This window comes from Aegilops tauschii, chromosome 3 (assembly GCF_002575655.3).
Source record: "Aegilops tauschii subsp. strangulata cultivar AL8/78 chromosome 3, Aet v6.0, whole genome shotgun sequence".
Lineage (NCBI taxonomy): Eukaryota > Viridiplantae > Streptophyta > Magnoliopsida > Poales > Poaceae > Aegilops > Aegilops tauschii.
Window position 1 is genome coordinate 612502852 of NC_053037.3, and position 18108 is coordinate 612520959.

The window sequence follows — 18108 nt, forward strand, 5'->3', positions numbered from 1 at the left end:
TCCTGGCCCCTGGCCTCCGTCCCTACCCCGCCACCTTTCTTCGGAGATGACGGCTGGCTGGCTGCTGTAACTGCTTTCTCTGTGCTCCTTTGGACACATTTCTGTGCACGCTGTGGACCTTGGAGGAGGGGTTGTCTGTTGGAGGGTGGGGACGACTGGGAGTTTGAAACGTTAGAGATGGAGGTGGATGGAGAGGTGTGCATAGAATGTGGGGAGGGGGGGGGGGGGGGGGGGGGGGGGGGTTCTAATATAGCAGTGCACGACCACGAGAGATAGCCCAATCGGCAGAACCTCCAGTACCGCACGGGGTCGCGGCAATCGCGCACCACATGGTCGCGAGCCAAGCAATGGTAGCAGCGCGCCATTAGGTTCAGGTTTTTTGGAGGTCTCGAGGAGCGGGTAGGGGGATGGGGTGGGCTGTGCATGCTATATGAGGAAGAAATCAGGGCATGTGCATAAGATTCCCATGCAACTATCCTCGACGTCCTGGCCATGCGACAGCCGATGTGGAAGCGAAGCAGATCCCTCGGGGCCTCCGTTTGTCACATTCCGTGAACAAGAGCTGGGCAGTGGCAGATTGACTGGACATGGAGGGGTGAGTTGACCAACGGGGCCTCGGGCGTTAGCAGAATCCCAGGGGCGTGGGCATCTAACAAGGGTCACCTCTGCGTAGGATGAGGCACGGGATTGACCTGGATCACGAGGGCAGGCGCGTGCGAAGGATGCAGAAGAGTTGCATGCACGCCCAAGGGCGGGCGCCGTTCACCAGTAGCTTGCAACAACTGTGAAGGGCCAATCGGCAAGAGAAGCAGGCCAGCAGGGCAAAAATCAAAGAGAAGAGTCCGCCGTTTGGCAGTACTGGCATGGGATGCGCAAATCCTACATGGCGGAGCAGACAGTAAATAGCGAGGGTCCAAGTGTCGATCACGGGGGCCACTAGGGGAACGAAAACATAGTTTTTTTTTGTATTCCTGGCCCAACCTGATGCAACCACCACCAAGTTACCCTCTCGTTTAGGGTTTCGTTACCTCCGCAGGCAATCTCATCTGCCGGCGGGAGGTTTTTGCAATTTCCGACAGGGATATTTTCACCTCTGTACCCAAGCACGGCTAGGGACCTTGGGTTTCTGCGGGTACCTCATCCGATGGCGGCGGCGACTGGCTCACCGTCGCGATCGGGACGGACGGAGGAGGAAGATCTAGAGGAGATGCTCAAGAATATGGAGCTTATGGATGAAGAGCTAGACGACGTAATCATCGGGAAGGAAAAAAGCCCAGTGGTTCAAAGAGGAATCTAGATGGTTGGCGATCGCAAGGGTCAACACTGATCGGCCGTTTAGTTCGTCGTCCTTTTTCGATACCATGAAGTTTGTCTGGGGCTTAGCACAAACGCCCAAATTCAGAGAAGCGGGTGAGAATAGATTCATATTTCAGATGTTTTGTTTGGGAGATTGGAAGAAAGTGGTTCATGGTGGTCCGTGGCTTTTCCGTAACTACGCGGTGGTCATTGAGGACTACGACGGGGTCACAGACCCAGAAGAATATGTGTTGGACGGCCTGTATGTATGGGCGCAGATTCATAAAGTCCCCGACCTGTACCGCCAACCAGAGGTTGTGGATGAGTTGGCTCGAAGAACTGGCAAGGTAAGGGAGGTGCAGCTCCGCCCTTCTCTGTACTTCGAGGGCGATTATGTCAGGGTTAGGGTTCGTGTTCTCACTGCTAAACCTTTGACAAGATTCGTTCCTCTGTCTGTGGAGGGAGAAGGGAGACGTATGCTAGTGGTGAAATATGAAAAATTCCTTTTTTCTGCAAGGCCTGTGGCCTCATGGGACATGGATTTGAGGAGTGTGGCAATGGGGTGTGGAACGAAACTGACAAGAAGTGGGGGAGCTGGATGATTGCCAAGCGTAGAGAGGTTCAGTACTCACAACCCAGGGAAGGGAGACCCTTCTTCAGGGGAGGTCGGAGCAGAGGTGGAACGAGAGGCAGGGGTCGTGATACAACCCAAAGAGGAGGGGACCCAGCAAGAAACACATCCAGCGAACAAGAAGAACGCGAGCCCGCTTGGGAGACTCAGGATGGGACTGCAGATCCTGAAGGTCTTGCTGCTATGGCGTTCAGAACCAACAACAAAAGAAATTCAGTGGATAGTGCTCTGCCACTAGTTACCAGGGTCCAGGATCCTCCTACTTTTGTTGGTGAGGGTACTTTAGCCGTTGCTGGAAAAACACCTTTAGGCGTTCCTCCAATGCCCCCGGTATATGTGTCACCAAGGAAAGTTAACAAAAGGTCCAAGCAGGGGGATCATTTGGCGGAGAAGGCAGCAGGCGAGGGAGAAAAGGCAAAAAATGGTATATCGGCGGGCTCCTCCGGGGAGTGCCGCCGGGAGCAATGAGTATCATAAGCTGGAATTGTCGGGGAGTGGGCAATGCCTCGACAATTCACGAGCTTCGTGAGATCGCGAAGAAGTTTGCCCCCACTTTGCTTTGTATAATAGAGACACAGATTGACAAAGCAAGAGTGGAGAATTTAGCTAGTTCTGTTGGTTATGATAAAGCATTTGCTGTCAGCAGCGTAGGTAGAAGTGGAGGTATCGGTTTGTTTTGGAATAACAATCTGGATATTGAAATCTTGGGGTATTCAGTTTATCATTTGGATTGTGGTATTAGGGAGACGGGTTTTGATCCGTGGAGACTTACAGTGGTTTACGGGGAAGCACAAACTCACCTAAGGCATCACACTTGGACTACTTTGAAAAACATAGCAGGCTCAAGCTCTCTCCCATGGTTATGCATTGGGGACTTCAATGAGGTTTTACGGCCAGATGAACAAGAGGGCGTTGGCCAACGTAGCAATGCCCAAATACAGGGCTTTCGAGATGCGGTTGACACCTGCGAGCTGGTGGATCTTGGCTTCAAGGGTCGCTTCTGGACTTTCGAAAAGAAGGTGGCTGGGGGCACTTTCACTAGAGTTAGACTTGATCGAGCTCTCGGTTCCACGGAATGGTGTTCCCTTTTCCCTTCTGTGGGACTAACACATATTACGGCAGCTACATCGGATCACGGGCCGATCCATCTGGAGCTGAACAGAGAGATTGAGTTGATGCAAGGGGGGAGCAAAATTTTCCGCTATGAAGTAGCCTGGGAGACACATGAAAATTTAAAAGAGACTATCTTGTCTTCGTGGTCTGCATCTGATTCGGGCGATAGGGTGGAAGGTTTAAAAGAAAAATTGCAACACCTATCGAATAGCTTGCAACGCTGGGACAGAAGGACCTTCGGGTCCATAAGACGGGAGATGAAGACCCTGAAAAAGAAATTAGAAGATCTGCGTAATGATCCATCCAGATTGGGTCCTGACCACTCGGAAAGGAAAATTAACGAGCGTTTGGTTGAACTTTATCATAGGGAGGAACTTCTGTGGAGACAAAGATCACGTATAGAATGGTTGACGGCTGGAGACAAAAATACGAAGTTTTTTCATTTGAGAGCAAGCATGAGGCGTAAGAAGAATATGATAAAAGCTTTGATGAGTTCTTTGGGAATCACTGTGGATGATCCGGTGGAACTGAAGGAGATGGTGACTGACTTCTATAAAAACCTATATACGTCCGAGGGTGTTACCAACATGGATGCAGTTTTGGATCATGTGCCCCGTAAGGTTTCTGCTGAGATGAACGCTGTCTTATGTGCTGATTACACTGAGGAGGAGATCAAAATAGCTTTGTTTCAGATGTTTCCTACTAAATCCCCAGGCCCGGACGGGTTCCCGGCTCATTTTTATCAACGGCACTGGGAGGTTTGTGGGCAAGAGGTGACAAAGGCTGTCCTTAGAATTGTCAGAGGAGAAGAAAGCCCGGAGTGCATCAACGATACTTTTTTGGTTTTAATTCCTAAGGTACTAAATCCATCTTTGCTCTCTCAATTCAGACCAATAAGTTTGTGTAACGTGTTGTAAAGATTGCGTCAAAGGTGATAGCGAACAGATTGAAGCAAATTTTACCAGATATCATTTCAGAAGAACAGTCGGCCTTTGTCCCAGGCAGAATAATCACAGATAATACCATCACAGCGTATGAATGTCTCCATTTTATGAAGAGGAGTAAGTCAAGGAGCAATAGTCATTGTGCCTTGAAGCTGGATATGATGAAAGCCTACGATAGGCTTGATTGGGACTATCTCAAAGCTATAATGGTCAAGCTGGGCTTTGACCATCAATGGATTAGGGTGGTCATGAACATGGTCACCTCGGTGTCCTTCTCAGTCTTATTTAACGGAGAGCAGTTACAACAATTTAGGCCCACGAGGGGTATCAGACAGGGAGATCCGATCTCCCCCTATCTCTTCTTGTTAGCAGCGGAGGGCCTTTCGTGCCTCTTGAAATCCGTTCCTCAATCATCAGCTTTTGTGGGAGTTCAGGTGGCTCCGACAGCGCCAGTTGTCAATCACTTGCTCTTTGCTGACGATAGCCTGCTGCTTTTCAAGGCTAGTGATGAGGGGGCAGGGGTTGTTTCAAACCTTCTGGAGACCTACTGCAATGCGTCGGGGCAAAGAGTCAACAATGAGAAATCATCAATTTTTTCCAGTAAGGGGTGTCCACAAGCGGTTAGGGACAACATAAAGGACACCCTTCATGTTCATGATGAGCAGCTCAGTGATAGATATTTAGGCATGCCGACGGATGTAGGGCATGCTAGGAATGGAACCTTTAAATATTTGAAGGATAGAGTTCGGGAGAAAATCAAAGGTTGGATGGAGAAACTGTTATCTTATGGAGGTAAGGAAGTGTTAATAAAAGCAGTTGCTCAAGCTATACCGGTATATTCCATGTCTTGCTTCAGATTACCAAGGGGTATTTGTGAAAGTATAACTTCGTTGATTCGACAGTTTTGGTGGGGTAGCAAAAGGGGGAAGAGAAAACCTTGCTGGATATCGTGGGACGTTTGTACAAAACCAAAGCACTTGGGAGGGATGGGCTTTAGAGATATTGATATTTTTAACTTGTCACTACTGGCCAGACAAGCTTGGAGAATTTTACAAGATCCATTGGCTTTGAGCTCCAGAATATTACAAGCAAAATATTATCCAGTATCCTCTTTTCTTGAAGCGCAGTTAGGAGACAACCCATCACAAATATGGAGAGCGATCATTGATGGCAGAGAAGCTCTGGCACAAGGCCTTATTAGGAGAATTGGGACTGGAGAAGAGACCAATATCTGGGACCAGAATTGGATACCAAGGTCGGGGATGATGAGGCCAATAGCATCTCTTGTACAAGATAAGCCAACTTGGGTCTCGGAGCTGATTGATCAATCTTCTGCCTCATGGCGGGATGAAAGGGTGAGAGAAGTTTTCATACCTCTAGATGCTGAGAGCATTCTCAAGATACCGTTATGCACAAGGAGAGTGGCTGACTTTTGGGCCTGGGGAGAAGATGAAAGGGGAATCTTTTCAGTAAAGTCAGTTTACAAATTTTTGCTCGGAACGAAGCTCAGGAATGAAGCTTTGTTGCAACCGGTTGGGGGTCACACCACTGACTCTGGGGACGAGGGAGTGTGGACATCCCTTTGGAAGATGAAAATTCCTTCAAAAATAAAGGTGTTTTTGTGGAGACTGTGTCATGAAACAACACCAACAGCTGATCTTCTCCACCACCGAAACATGTCCACTACGAAGGTATGTGCGTTATGTTCTTCACAAGATAGCTGGAAACATGCCCTCATAGATTGCATTATGGCAAGGAGTGTCTGGTCTTTGTGCTCGGAAGAAATGGTGGAGTCCATGGTGGATATTCTGTCAATGAACGCAAGGGTCTGGCTCTTCACGTTGCATGATACTCTGTCCCATGATGAATTTACCCGTGTGGTGGTGACGCTTTGGGCGATATGGCGAGCAATAAGAAGGGTGATTCACGAAGAGATTTATGAAAGTCCTTATGCAACCAATGCCTTTGTCATGAAATTTCTCAACGATATTCAGTTAGTGCAAAAGCAGCCGGCAGGGAGCAGCAGGGTGGCGGTGAATCGACCGGCAACATGGCAGCCGCCGCCAGAGAGCCATGCAAAAATTAATGTAGATGCGGCGGTCTCATGTGACGAGACTTGTGGAGTTTCGGCTGCTATATGCCGGGACCAGATGGGAAAGTTTCTGGGGGCCTCAGCAATCAAGTTCAAGCATGTCTCGAACGCTGCCACGCTTGAGGCTTTGGCTATACGAGAAGGACAAGCTTTGGCGGAGGACGTTTATGTCAACCGAATACATATTGCCTCAGACTGTAAGATAGTGGTGGATGACATAAAGAAGAGATCAGCGACAGAGTATGGAGCTATAATACAGGAAATTATAGATCGTTCTAGTTTTTTTCCTTCGTGTAACATAGTTCATGAGTTTAGGAGCTCGAATTTCGAGGCTCACAACCTTGCCAAGATTGTTTTGACACTCGGTTTCGGTCGCCACGTTTGGTTGGGCCAACCGGGTGGGCTGTCTTTTGTACCTGTAAACATTCAAGGTTCTGAATAAAGCTTGGCAAGTTTGTCTCAAAAAAAAAAAATCTAACAAGGGTCACCTCTGCGTAGGATGAGGCACGGGATTGACCTGGATCACGAGGGCAGGTGCGTGTGAAGGATGCAGAAGAGTTGCATGCACGCCCAAGGGCGGGCGCCGTTCACCAGTAGCTTGCAACAATTGTGAAGGGCCAATCGGCAAGAGAAGCAGGCCAGCAGGGCAAAAGTCAAAGAGAAGAGTCCGCCGTTTGGCAGTACTGGCATGGGATGCGCAAATCCTACATGGCGGAGCAGACAGTAAATAGCGAGGGTCCAAGTGTCGATCACGGGGCCACTAGGGGAACGAAAACATAGTTTTTTTTTGTCGAATCCTGACCAGAGTCATGCGTCAATGAGGTAGAGGGGGAGGTGGCTAGCAAGGAGGTGGAAGGAGGCTTCGGGTAGGTCGCAGAGCTACATGGCCAGTCACTGCAGAGGTAAGAGCATCTACAGCCGTGATCGGCGAATCCAGCCCCACAAACGCTCGCGGACGCGCCCGGGCACTGACGGTCACCCCTCAAATAATGTAATCCACATCCGAACACCTCAATTAACATATCTAAAATCCATACAAACTCAAGAAAATACGTCGATGCACACACAACGTCCGGTCACTCCATCTCACTACTAACTAAACATGCCATCGGACTACCAAAATTTGGCTTATTTGCCTATGGTGGAGTTCACCCACGGCTGCCCTTGCCCTTCCCGGCGCCCTTGCCGTCCTTCTCGCGGAAGTACCGGTCGAGGACGCTGTATGGATCGAGCAAGATCTGCTCGTCGCGGGAGCTATCCTCACCGTCACCGTCCGCCATCTCCTCCTTCAATGGCAGTCCAGCCATGGCACGGACCGCCCGATTCTGCTCTCGGACGAGGGCGCGCATGTTCCGCAGCTGCCGTTTCTTCAAAATGCGGGCGTGGATGGCTTCCTCCTCTGCGGCCGCCCGTGCCGCCTCCACCGCCGCCATTTCCACATGATATGGCCCTTGGCGGCACTTATCCTGTCCTTCCCATGGTGGGCCGCCCATTCCTGGTAGGACTCATAGTCTGCCATACCGGTGATGCAGAAGGAGAGGGGTTCCGGCTGCCGGGACCACGATGATCCAGCCCTAGAAGACCCAAGCGCCCGTTGAGCCAACGCTGTGGAGTCACGGCGGACAGATCCGTCCGTCGGCCGGGCATGTCCTCCTGGGAGCGTCGGAGTGCAATGCGGACCGCCATTGCCTGCTCCAACCCACCCGGGATGACACCCGAGTCGACGGTTCCAGACTGGTCGGAGTCAGATCCGCTGCCTGCCATACCGGAGATGGCCGGAAACCGCCGGAGACGAGCTCAGGTGGCGGATAGGAGTGGAGGGGAGTGAAGTGAAGTGGATAGGGTTTGGTCCGACAAGTGGAAGTAGAGGAATATATGTGGGATCGGGTGGGCTAGCATGGGCCGGGTCCGACGTGACGGGCGTGCCCGGCGCCCTCGTATCCACCTCATATTTGAGCTGGATATGAGGGGTGCCGGTCGGCCCGAGCATTTAAGGCCTGTTTTAGGCGTCTGTCTGGGTCAACAAATTATGACTGGTCAGTGACCTGACTGGCCGCCCGAGGGTTTGAAATGCCCGGCTGTAGATTCTTTAACCATAGCATCAGCAGAGCCCAACGATGGCGCAGAGCAGGGCGTATGGCGGTTTTGGCTGTGAGTGGCAGGACCCAGGATTTGAACTGGGGCGAAGAAATAGTTGGGTGGAGGAGTAACGTTGGATGGGGGACCTAGTAGCTTCAGAGAACCGGCAACGGAGAGGCTGTAATCTTCTCCTGGACCTAACCTCTCTCTGATCGTGGATCTGCCGCTGGGCGCAGACACCCTAATAAATAAGGTTGACGGTCTTTTTTCGTAACCTCTTGGATGGGTGGATTTTTCCAGTAGCGGGATCGTTGGTAAGCTGTCGGTTAGTGTCTTCATCAATCATCATCCTCCATTATACGAGTAGCAGGCTGCCATTCCACACGTTGCGCACACGAGGAATGTGGACGTACATCGGTATAAATTGAAAACCGATCGAAAGCTAAGCATAATAACGCATTTTCTCAAGCAAACCCCACATTCGGACCCCTGGTGTCCATCCATCGCCTCACGCTCTAACCCATTCAGCGCGCTCATAAATCTCCAATGATTGCCTTTCCTCTATAAAAACCAACAGCACACGGACCCATATTTCCATCGGTAATCAGGCACGTACTCCTCCTACTCGCTAACGGAGGCCATGGCCAGCGCGGCGAACAAGGCTCCAGCGAGCGGTGGCGCCCGGCGCGTGCTGTTGTTTCCGCTGCCGTTCCAGGGCCACATCAACCCGATGCTGCAGCTCGCCGCCGTGCTGCACGCCCGGGGCCTCCGTGTCACCGTCTTGCACTCCGCCTTCAACGCCCCAGACCCCACGCGCCGCCCCGTGGGCTACCGCTTCGTCACCGTCGGCGCCTCTGTGCCGATCGCGGACCTCGTCCCCACCGGCAGCCACGGCAACTTCGCCGAGGCGCTGCTTCGCATCAACGAGCGTCTCGAGACGCCTTTCGAGGACAGCCTCCGCGAGTTGCTCCTCGAGGAGGAGGGAGCGCCGCCATGCCTGGTGGTAGACTCCAACCTCCGGGGGATGCAGGTGGTCGCCCACCGTCTCGGCGTGCCGACGCTGGTGCTGCGCACGGGTGCCGCCGCCTGCCTCTTGGCTTACATGGCCTTCCCGGCGCTCTGCGATAAGGGGGTCCTCCCGCCACAAGGTACCTAACTACATCAACCTAACAGACGAGAAAACAATTCAACCATGCACGGGTCATCCCTCTTGGAGATTCCGGTGCATGCATGCTTAGTCTTGATCATATTGCTTCGTCATTTGTCAGCCGCTGAATCATCTTTATCCCGTGCATGCATATTTTTGCCAAGGATTGCATGCTCCACCAACCACACTATTCTATTCACCCTCCCGTGCTTTTTAATTCGATTTTCATTTTTTAATGTATTACATCTTTTAAACTAAAAGTCTAATTCGGCTTCCTTTTGTGTTTCTTATGACAAGGACTTTGAAACAAGATCGCTCATAAATATATTTTGACAAATTCAAAATTTTGAATTCTGAAACATGGTGAAAGAAAATGATGCACTCTAGAACTTGAAAGAAACTAATAAAACTTGAGAAGAACCAATGATAATTAAAAAATTCGTAATATTAGGTTTCAGCTGCCAAATTTACCAAGTACTCCCTCTGTCCCATAATATAAGATGCAATTACATCCGATATGTGAACCTATAAGAGCATATTGGATATAATAACGTTTTATATTAGGGGATGGAGGGAGGGGACAATATCTGGTGCACCGGAGCTTGTGGTGCTACCGGTGCACCGGACTCACATTATGCTTTTAAAATGTTTAAAAAATTCTGAAAAAAAATTAGCATACTCATACAACATCAATATGGGTTGTCACAAAAGTTCAAGTTAAAATTCGAAATATAACTCAAAAAACAAAAATGAAAATTTGAACACTAAATAGTACATAACATGACTTGGGCTTTAGATTTGGCCCATTATCACACTGATGCCAAATTTATCATTTTTGTAGCTCAAAAAATATTTTAATTTTTTGTACGAATTTTTGTGACATCATACGTTGATGGTGCGTTAACGTGCTAGAATTTTTTTCAGATTTTATAAAACATTTTATAGTATCCGGTGCACCGGTAGCACCACAAGTGGGGGTGCACTGGATACATTCCCATGGAGGGAGTACCATATATATGCATCAGCTTGATGCCCATTGCCAGTTTGGCACTCAATCTAACGTTATGATATACTAAGGCACACAATGAACTACAGTAAAACTAGTGATTGAGACCGTATGAAACTAGTGATGGAAAACAAGGTAACATTCATATTTTGGCAAAAAATGAAAGCAAGACGATATTCAATTTTCCTTACAAACTGCTCATATTTTCCAGCGCTCTGCGAAAAGGGAGTCCCCCCAAACATTCTATAGCATCCGGTGCACCGGTAGCACCACAAGTGGGGGTGCACCGGATACATTCCCATGGAGGGAGTACCATATATATGCATCAGCTTGATGCCCATTGCCAGTTTGGCACTCAATCTAACATTATGATATACTAAGGCACACAATGAACTACAGTAAAACTAGTGATTGAGACCGTATGCAACTAGTGATGGAAAACAAGGTAACATTCATATTTTGGCAAAAAATGAAAGCAAAAAGATATTCAATTTTCCTTACAAACTGCTCATATTTTCCAGCGCTCTACGAAAAGGGAGTCCCCCCCCCCCCCCCCCCCCCCCAAAGTATCAATCTAGCTAATAGACAAAAAGTTAACAGTTGACACCACTATGTGCATCGCTGACCACAATCAGCATGCATAGTAGTATTAGAGAGATTAGAGATTGATGGTTGGATATAGTCTCACACTTTCAATTCAATCTTACTTATGTGAGGAGATGTGAGATCGGTCGATTGTGATTCCATTCATAACATTTAATACCTACTGATGGAGGGAATTTTCAATGTAACAACATAAGTCTATGCAAAGAACATGGACGGGAGAATAACGAAAACACAAGTTATATGCTTTGGCTGGCTGAGATAAAATATCTAGCAATTTAGATGAGTGTGAACAAAGACAACACATTCCATTAGATGGAGAGGTGACATATGAATATATAGGAAGATAAGTATGCATGCTCATCATCATCTACATGCATGACATTGAACTAATGGAACAACGTAATTGCAGTACCACCAACATTAATTTAGGTGGACGAATAGAATATAAGGATTATATGGACGCAATCAGTATTTATATTTTGTTCTTCGTTGATGGTTCTCCGGAAAATAAAAGAAGCATATGAGGTGTTTTTTTTTCTTTGATTTGTAACTAGCCATTGACAAGCAGATAAGCAGCGGTGATTAAAAGAGAATAACCAATATGAATAGGAAAAAAAATGAAATGACATGATATAGGCGCATAACTTCTTTATATGCTTATTTGAATATTATGTTTTCATTCTAAGAAAACACTACTGCAATTGAGAAATCCAACTATGATATCTCTAGTGATGACCAGTGGATAAAGAGCAGACAAATTTTCGTACAAGACATAAATGCTTAAGTTTAGAAATATGTAGATTAGCGAAAATTAGTGTTGTTATTTCCATAGGTTTATATCATGACACTATCATTTAAATTTTTATAAGACCATATTTGCATGAAAAATATTAGTGGCCACAACTGTACACTTTTAGTGTCATCAAAATCTAGGGATTATCTGCTGAACAGATGGCTGTCTTTCGTTTAGAACTCCGTCGAATGTGATAGCTATTTGTTCCAAAGCGGGGTGGGGGTAGCTATTTGGGGAATGTGATGCATCGGCACTGTCATTGAACTTTTAATCTGAACCATGACAAGAGAAAAGCAGGGGTTTCTTGTTGAGAACATGGCTTTTGTTCCCATTAAGTTGCCCAGATAACAACCTATATGCGTCACCATTTTTCCTACCCCTACAACATGACACACACCCAAACAAGCCTTATACATAACAAACCAAAGAAAACACTTCTAGGATTTCTTTTACCCTAGAGTACCTAAAATATTTCTTCATACAAAAAAGCTAATTGCATTTAAAGCCTTATACATAAACAATAAATTATATCAAATTATTATGGTAACATAAATGAACAACCAAATTGCACATGAAAATAAATAACACATGAAGGTATTGCAACTTCCACCCAAACTGGACCCCACACGTGGTGGGCACCAAATCTATGCGGCATTAGCTTGAGAACCATCAAAAGGCACGTTCAACCAGGATTTGGAAGGCGCAAATTAGACCAAATATCACTTGAGGGGGTTATTGCTCAGCTAGGATACATTTTGGGGTGAAAAGCATACATTTTCGTATGATAACAGAAAAAAGCAAGTGAGACAAACATTACAAAAATGTACATAAATTACTAATGTCAGTTCCGGCCACTAAGCCCAGAAAGCCATGGACAGATCAATGCAGTACTGGGTGGGGCCAAATGAAAGGAATCTATCAGGGAAACATAGCAACAGGGCAAGGAATTGATAGTGCAAATAGTTGCGGGAGTTTTTAAGTACACAGACCACTGAAGTCCTACTATAGTAAACAAATAGCTACAAGCAAGAAGCATACCATAGGATCGATGCAAAAAATTTAGAGGGAAGCACGCTAAACAAAAACATCAGCGACCAATAGAAAAGGGAATATAACAAATCCATAAGAAGCAAGGCCCGGGAATGGATCACAAAACAAAAAAATAGATGGCACATGGAGTCCACCATAAATGTATTTAAAAGCAACCTCCAAAGCATTATCACAACTGATATTTTGGAGGACTCGAGGTAAGAGCATACTGGGAATCACTAGCATTAAGATGGAAGCAAGGAAATCCAAGTAAAAGCAGCTTCATGTTTTTTGTTCTTTTTCGAAAAGGAGGATTACCCTCAGCCTCTGCATCGAGCGATGCACACATCCATCTTTATTAATTATTCAACAGGGTCCGACAAAGTAGATACATGGATCAACCCAAAGCCGCCTTCCTAGCGACCTCACTCGCTACACCTACAAGGTTCATGGAGTGCGCTGGCACATCCACGCACACCATCTAATTAGGTGGCCACCCCAGGCTGCCACGAGCGGAGAGCACCAACCGGTGTAGCAGGCCCTCGACACACACCACATGCACACACTGAAGAATCCGACACCGCCATTTTCCGCCATCCCATCTTTAGAGAGATCAATGCATATGCCTTGCCAAGCCCAACTGCCGTCGATGCTGCCACGACGCCAGACAACACCACCACCCTGCGCACGTCTATCAACATGCGACCATCGCCGAGACCCCGCTGCCCCATGCCGCCGAGACCCGCCGTTGAACCCCTCGAAGAGTGATGGCCCTAATGGGGGAACGACACGTGAGCGCCGCCATCATCTCCAGAGTTAGCAAAAGGAGGTGTGAGCTTCACTTGGATGATGCCTTCAGGAAGCAAACAGCACCTGGGGCGTCACCATCACCGGCTCCGACCATCGGCCAAAGACAAGGTTTGCACCACAATTTTGTCCCACGAGAATCCATCTGACATCTTGTGCATTGGCCAGACCACTTTCAAAGCCCCATATCTAGCTGCCCAGATCCAGCGACCACACACAGCAGCACTCCACCGCGTGAGTCCTGGCACATCGGCCACTACCGGAGTGCACCACCACTGGAGCCTGGGAGGTGGGCCTGTTGGCGCCGCCTCGTTGCAGCGCCACTCTTCTTCCTCACACAACTCTCTTAGCTCAAGGTTTCTCTCAAGGACACACTCACCATGGAAGAACTCAAAGAAACACACACGCACACAGGCACCAGGGAGAAAAAGACATGGCTTTGTCATGAAGCATTTTCTCCATGGTGTATCACACTGGCTACATTGTTTCTGTGCCCAACCGGTTACCTTTTGTCATTCATCAGTCTAACTGAAATACCCAATACAATAGATTCACACGTAGCCAAGGCAACAACCTGCCCGGTTCTCATGCCATGCACCCCATGACTAGGGATGGCAGTTTTGCCCATGGGTATGGGTACCGGCGGGTACCCTACCCTAAAATAGTGGGCATGGGTAAGACTTGGCAAGATTTGATACCCATGGGTATGGGTATCCATACCCGCAAAATATATGGGTAGGGCATGGGTAAGAAATTGTGCCCATGGGTAACCCAGTGGATACCCAGAAAAAAATAACTTCTATGGCCAAACCCTCAATCCCTTATTACATAAACCGGCCATAGTCATAGGACCGCAACTTATAGATCACCACTCCTCCTCCAGCCTATGTGACTCATCGAAATAATGAAATCTTGACTAATCAGCAACAGACTCTTGCCCAACACTCAGAGCAATATACCCTAGTTCCCATGGCCGCCTCTCTTTGTGTCGGCCTTCTACCAACCACTTATCGTACTCCCTTTCCACCTCTAATAGGCCCATCGCAGGAGGCAACGTCGATGCTAAACCAATCATCACTTGAATTTTAAACTCATTTCTATAATTTCTCAACATGTAAATGCTATATACTGTACCCATCGGATACCCATTGGGTATGGGATACCCGATGGGTATGGGTATGGGTGTCAATTTGTGCCCATGGGTCTTGAAATGGGTGTGTATAGGAAGTTTTTGTGGGTATGGGTTTGGGCAGAAAAGGGTTGTACCCGCCCATACCCTACCCATTGCCATCCCTACCCACGACTTGATCCACTAATCAACTGACCTCTGCACTAACTAATCTAGCTACATGCATGCGCGCGTACAGCACCGGAGCAATCTCTCCACAACGGCCACATGACTTGGCCGGCTAACAAACTCATGCATGCAACGCTATCTAATCTCCTAATTCCACTACTAACTTGTGTGTACACACATTAACTCATCTCCACGTGAGTACACAGCCGCAACCTAGTAGCTGGACACGACTACATACATGAAACAAAATATGATGAAAAACTAAATAACAAGGTTAACTCTAATAGGGCCGCCACCCCACCTCGCCAAACCGCAAGAGCTGCCGGGAAAGATCCTGCTCCTGATCTTCCCCGTCACTGATCCGATCCGATCCGAAGCCAAACCACCAGACTCGGTGCAGTTTCACCTTGGACAGGGGCACCACAATCCCATCTGCCGTGGGCTTCCTGAGCTTCACCTGCCGCCAACAACCAAGGCCGCTGTCCCGGGATCCGGGTCGGACGTTGTCGCCGCCACCGACCATGCCTAGCCCCAACCCCATCCTCTGGCCGATCTCCACCTGCAACACCACGAGCACCGCTACCGGGAGCCGCCGCGCCGCCATGGACTGAGTCAGAGGCCACACCCCGCGGATTGAGCGCCCTCGCCGCCATTCAACTCGGGAAGGAGGAGTAGCCCTCCGCCGCTGCCATCAAATGCACAATCTTTACCCGCTGCTATCCCCTGACCGCGACAGAGGGGAAGGAGGGGAGAAGAAGAAGTGGCTGGCAGCTAAGGTTAGCGCCTCTCGTGTCGCCCGCGAGGGGCCAACGCGGGAGGAGAGTTAAAACAGTGGTTGTAGCCAATAGAGTTAAAACAATGGTTGTAGGATCCTGTGAATATATAAATAAGAATATACAAAACATGCATTACTAGTCACATCCACATATGCACACAACCATGCTCAACCACAATCACGTTCACCTACCAAAACATGAACAAACATTCATTAGAAACTGGACTCACATATTTAAGTTGCTTAGTTTCTTAATAATACACGTGCATCCACACATACGCCACTCGATGGTTGATCATTTACTTACCAAAATTTCAGATCATTTGCAACTGAATATGCAACTGGATGGTCTCCACCCGCTCCGGCAGCAAGACATGGTCTTTTCAGCCACAATTCCACATGAAACGATGTCCACCTTAATAGAACGCATTGTGGAATCATCAATGTGTTCTTCAGGTGTCATCATTAACACCTTCAGCGACCTCGAAGAAGCTGAGCTACAAAAGATCATCGATGGCATGGGCGTCCCAGTGTATGCGATCGGTCCGCTTCACAAGATATCTTTAGGTGCCCAGAGCAGCCTGTTGGCTCAAGATAGAACATGTTTGGATTGGTTGGACAAGCAAGAAGTAGGATCTGTCCTGTTCGTGAGCTTCGGGAGCTTGGCATCCATGGATCAGGAAGAGCTATTGGAGACTGCATGGGGCTTGGCCAACAGCCGCATGCCATTTCTTTGGGTGATTCGGCCTGACTCGGTTCAGGGTTCAGGGAAGATAGCCCTGCCCGACGGCTTTGAGGAAGAGGCACGAGGTAGGGGAATGGTGGTGAGCTGGGCCCCACAACAAGAAGTTCTTGGGCACCAGGCGGTTGGTGGATTTTGGACCCATAATGGCTGGAACTCAACATTGGAGAGCATAAGTGAGGGTGTTCCAATGATATGTAGACCACATTTCGGCGACCAGATGATAAATGCCAAGTATGTCCAGGAGGTGTGGAAGATAGGGTTTGTGTTAGAGGGCAAGATGGACAGGGACAATATCCAGAGGAGTGTTAAAAAGTTGTTTTGCCACAAAGAAGGTGGAGAGATGAGGCGAAGGGCAAACAATCTCAAAGACAAAGCAACCCAGTGCATTAAGAAAGGAGGCTCTTCACAAACTGGAATTGATTTGTTGGTGAATTGCATAATGGCATTACCTTCTTCCATTTAGATATTACTTAGTTTTGATGCATATATGTTCCCGTGTGGCAAATTGTTGGAGCTGAAACGAGCATTTGAAACAACTGCATTAATGTATGACCGCAAGCCACATTGCAATATTGTCGGCCATTTTCGCTTGTGCATGCTATATATCAAAAGCATATAATGTTTTAATTGGGAAGGGATGTGTAAGAAATATCTTATTGTACTGCCTATATCCAATAAATTAAAAATATCACTGTATCCTTGGTTCTTATTTTACTGCCTTTATCAAAGTAAAAAAAACAAATCTCACTACAACCCTAGTGATTTTCATTTTCAATTTTTGTATGTGTTGTCTGGTACTCTGGTATGCTTTTCACGCGCCCAAATAACAATCTCTCGGTACTACTGTGTGATGCGATTGATAAGATACTTGCACCAATTTCTTTTGTATAGCTTGTCGATACACCGATGTGTTGATCCACGCATAGGGGGGGACGAGCATGAGGCTTCTAGCGGAACGAGAAAATCTAGAGCTTGTCGAGGCAACGCTAGTACTGAAAAACCATTACAAGTAACTCCGCCGCCCACCCGCCTTTGCAATGCGGTGATAGTGTCGTTTCTCACATGCATGCTGGGAGGAGGCTGACACATACCGCTGAAGTCAGAGGCTAAGAGCATTTAGAGCATGGTTAATAGTACAACCAACTGATGGCTATATGATGTTGTCATGTCATCTATAGCCAAGGTTATAGCCGGCACATACAATAATTAGATGTAATGATGGGCTACTTTATTAATGCATGGGCCACGTCCCACTCTCACATAGTGCCTAGGAGCACATGTTGCAGCTGCCTCTTATTCCATAGCCGGCTCCTCTTCTCTCTCCTCTTCTCTCACCTTCATGTGAGCAGAAATATAATATTTTGACTCTTATAGCCCGCTTATATAAGCTTATTGTACTTGCTCTTAGCGCGTCCAGTAGAAGCACAACAGAACACGCGACACTGGGAGAGTGAATTGATTCACATTTTTACTATGACATTACATGCGGGTGGATGAATCACCAAGGGTCCATGCAAGCCATCGGATGAGCACATATGTATGGGCTAAGCCAGGGCCGGCCGTGGCATTTGGTAGGCCCTTGTGCGAACTTGGTATAATGGGCCCATACACTATAAGACTCACAATGAATTTTCCATAATGACATTATTTTGTTTAGCTAAGTTTTCATCATAGCCACGGTGGGGAGTAACTTCAGTAGTAACATGGGTCCAACTTAGCAAATTTGCTTATGTGACAATGATTTAATG

General features: G+C 47.7%; 1 protein-coding gene across 1 annotated transcript; it reads left to right on the forward strand.

Moving 5' to 3' along the window:
* Nucleotides 1-8766: 8766 nt before the first annotated feature.
* LOC109748319 (DIMBOA UDP-glucosyltransferase BX8) lies at nucleotides 8767-17056 on the forward strand. Its single transcript, XM_020307355.4, has 2 exons — nucleotides 8767-9303; nucleotides 15934-17056. Exons 1-2 carry the CDS (start codon nucleotides 8796-8798, stop codon nucleotides 16821-16823), a joined length of 1398 nt encoding a protein of 465 aa, XP_020162944.1. The 5' UTR covers nucleotides 8767-8795; the 3' UTR covers nucleotides 16824-17056.
* The last annotated feature ends 1052 nt before the right edge of the window (nucleotides 17057-18108 follow it).